Raw genomic sequence first — 3,042 nt, 5'->3', positions numbered from 1 at the left:
TGGCCCGACTTCCTCAAGTGCACGCCCGACCGCTTCCCCGAGGGATGCCCGGTACGGGGGCGAGGACGCGGAGCGCGGGAGACCCCACCGCGCTGCCATGGGCTCCAGATCCCCCCAGGGCAGCGGGAGTGGGGGAACGCCAGCTGTCCCCAGCCCTCCGCAGGGGACCGATGTCCACCCCGGCAGCACAGCCTTCACCGTGGGGGTGCCTCCTCCTCCGCCTCACGGCCTGCCTTCTCCCCCGGCAGAACGAGGTGCAGAACATCAAGTTCAACAGCTCAGGGCAGTGCGAGGCGCCGCTGGTGCGGACGGACAACCCCAAGAGCTGGTACGAGGACGTGGAGGGTTGCGGCATCCAGTGCCAGAACCCGCTCTTCACCGAGAAGGAGCACCGCGAGATGCACGTCTACATCGCTGCCTTCAGCTCCGTCACCATCTTCTGCACCTTCTTCACCCTGGTGAGACGTGGGGGGACACGGGGAGGTGTCCCCAAAAGGGGACTGGGCACCAAGCTGTCCCTTTCTCCCCCACCTGCAGGCCACATTTGTCGCTGACTGGAGGAACTCCAATCGCTACCCTGCCGTCATCCTCTTCTACGTCAACGCCTGCTTCTTCGTGGGCAGCATCGGCTGGTTGGCGCAGTTCATGGATGGTGCCCGCGACGAGATCGTGTGCCGAGCTGACGGCACCATGCGGCTGGGGGAACCCACGTACGTGTCACCTTTGTCCCCATCCCACCGCAGCCATGTGCCAAGAGGTGTCCCCGGGATGAAGAAGGGCTCTTGGGGTTTCCTGGCCTCTTGGGGGCATGGAGAGACCTCCTTCCTCCCCGTGTTCTCTCGTGGAGGTTGGTGACGCTCCTGTCTCACCTCCCCCCATAGCTCCAACGAGACGCTGTCCTGTGTCATCATCTTCGTCATCGTCTACTACTCGCTGATGTCGGGTGTCATCTGGTTCGTCATGCTGACCTACGCCTGGCACACCTCCTTCAAGGCGCTGGGCACTACCTACCAGCCACTGCTGGGCAAGACCTCCTACTTCCACCTCATCACCTGGTCCATCCCCTTCGTCCTCACTGTGGCCATCCTGGCCGTGGCGCAGGTAACGGGACCACTGTCCCATCTCCTGGCAGTTCTCTGCCAGGGTGTCATGCACAGGGGGGGTGGCCGCAGCCAACTGACGCTCCCGTCCCCATCTCTGCCAGGTGGATGGTGACTCCGTCAGCGGCATCTGCTTCGTGGGGTACAAGAACTATCGCTACCGGGCCGGCTTTGTCCTGGCGCCCATCGGGCTTGTCCTCATCGTGGGTGGCTATTTCCTCATCCGGGGTAGGTGCGAGCTCGCCCCGGTGCGGGGATGGGGGCACCGTGGGTGTCCCCTTCGCCCTGACCACCTCATCCCTCCACCGCAGGGGTCATGACACTCTTCTCCATCAAGAGCAACCACCCTGGGCTGCTGAGCGAGAAGGCAGCCAGCAAGATCAATGAGACCATGCTGCGGCTGGGTAAGTGGGGCTCCATCGGCACCATTTCTGTTGGAATTTGAGTGGGAATGGGGACATTTTGTCCCCTGAACCCAGACAGCCCCATTCCACCTTCCCAGGGGTGGCTGCAGTGGGGGACAAAGCTGTGGTGATGGTGGCACGGTCCCGGTGTCGCTGGGGTCGGGCTAAACCAGGGACGTCCCACTTCTCTTCCAGGCATCTTTGGCTTCTTGGCCTTCGGCTTTGTCTTCATCACTTTTGGCTGCCACTTCTATGACTTCTTCAACCAGGCAGAGTGGGAGCGCAGCTTTCGGGAATACGTCCTGTGAGTGGGACGGGGATGAGGACGGGAGGGCGAGCGGGACGCCGGTGGCACCTCGCGTTTAGCGGGGGACGCTGCAGAGTGGAGAGCCTCCCGACCCCTGCCGGTGTTGCTGCTGCATCTCCACTCAGCGGAGCCGCGGGGACTCAGCCTCATCGTGGGGCGTCATTGGGTGTCCCCCTCCTTACCGCCACCGTCCTGCGTCTGTCCCCACAAGGTGCGAGGCCAACGTGACCATCGCCACGCAGACCAACAAGCCCATCCCGGACTGCGAGATCAAGAACCGGCCGAGCCTGCTGGTGGAGAAAATCAACCTCTTCGCCATGTTCGGCACCGGTGTCTCCATGAGCACCTGGGTCTGGACCAAGGCCACCCTGCTCATCTGGAAGCGCACCTGGTGCAGGTGGGACCCCGAAGATGTCACCCCAGCTCCGTGTGGCCCTTCCTGCCCCATCCGACATCCTGAGATGTTGGAGGTCGTCCCCAGACTTTTGTCCATCATCTCAATGAGTTGTGGGCTCACAGCAGACAGTGGTTTGGGAATGGGGTGGCCTCTCCCACTTTGTGGGTGTCTCGTGTCCTATTTGTAGGACACCTCCATCCCCAGGGGACCCATCCAGCACAGTCCCTGGCCCCTCGTGTCCCTGTCCAGAGTGGGAGAGGGAGATGGGGAGGGTCCGTGTGCCCTGTGATGCCAGGATTGTGCATCCCCCGTGCCTGGGCCACCCCGTGTCCGGGCCACCTCGTGTCCCTGCTCTGACCCGCCGTGTCCCCAGGCTGACGGGGCAAAGCGATGACCAGCCCAAGAGGATCAAGAAGAGCAAGATGATCGCGAAGGCCTTCTCCAAGCGCAAGGAGCTGCTGCGCGACCCGGGCCAGGAGTTGTCCTTCAGCATGCACACCGTCTCGCATGACGGCCCTGTGGGTACGCGCCTGTTGGAGGGGGCCGCCTCGGCAGCACCCTGGGGTCCTTGCTGTCCTCCCCCTTCCCCGCGGCTCCCCTGTTGTCGTTGCAGCCGGTTTAGCGTTCGACATCAATGAGCCATCGGCCGACGTGTCCTCGGCGTGGGCCCAGCACGTCACCAAGATGGTGGCCAGGAGAGGGGCTATCCTGCCCCAGGACATCTCTGTGACGCCCGTGGCGACGCCTGGCAAGTCCCTGGGGATCGCCTGGGGGGGACAAGCTGGGCTGAGGGGTGTTGGGGACGTGTGGGGAGGCAGGGCCGGGGGGCCGGCG

At 63.8% G+C, this 3,042-nt stretch overlaps 1 protein-coding gene across 1 annotated transcript; it reads left to right on the top strand.

The window, feature by feature from the left end:
• Window positions 1-3: 3 nt before the first annotated feature.
• On the top strand, window positions 4-2,956 carry SMO (smoothened, frizzled class receptor; the record flags this gene model as incomplete). Its single annotated transcript, XM_010294119.1, has 10 exons — window positions 4-51; window positions 249-458; window positions 538-710; window positions 882-1,101; window positions 1,205-1,328; window positions 1,412-1,504; window positions 1,700-1,808; window positions 2,023-2,208; window positions 2,582-2,730; window positions 2,822-2,956. Coding segments are annotated over 10 exons (1,447 nt in total), but the record flags the coding sequence as incomplete, so codon positions are not given.
• Window positions 2,957-3,042: the final 86 nt, after the last annotated feature.

Source organism: Phaethon lepturus, unplaced genomic scaffold (assembly GCF_000687285.1).
Source record: "Phaethon lepturus isolate BGI_N335 unplaced genomic scaffold, ASM68728v1 scaffold34949, whole genome shotgun sequence".
Classification (NCBI taxonomy): domain Eukaryota; kingdom Metazoa; phylum Chordata; class Aves; order Phaethontiformes; family Phaethontidae; genus Phaethon; species Phaethon lepturus.
This window is presented reverse-complemented; position numbering and strand designations above follow the sequence as displayed.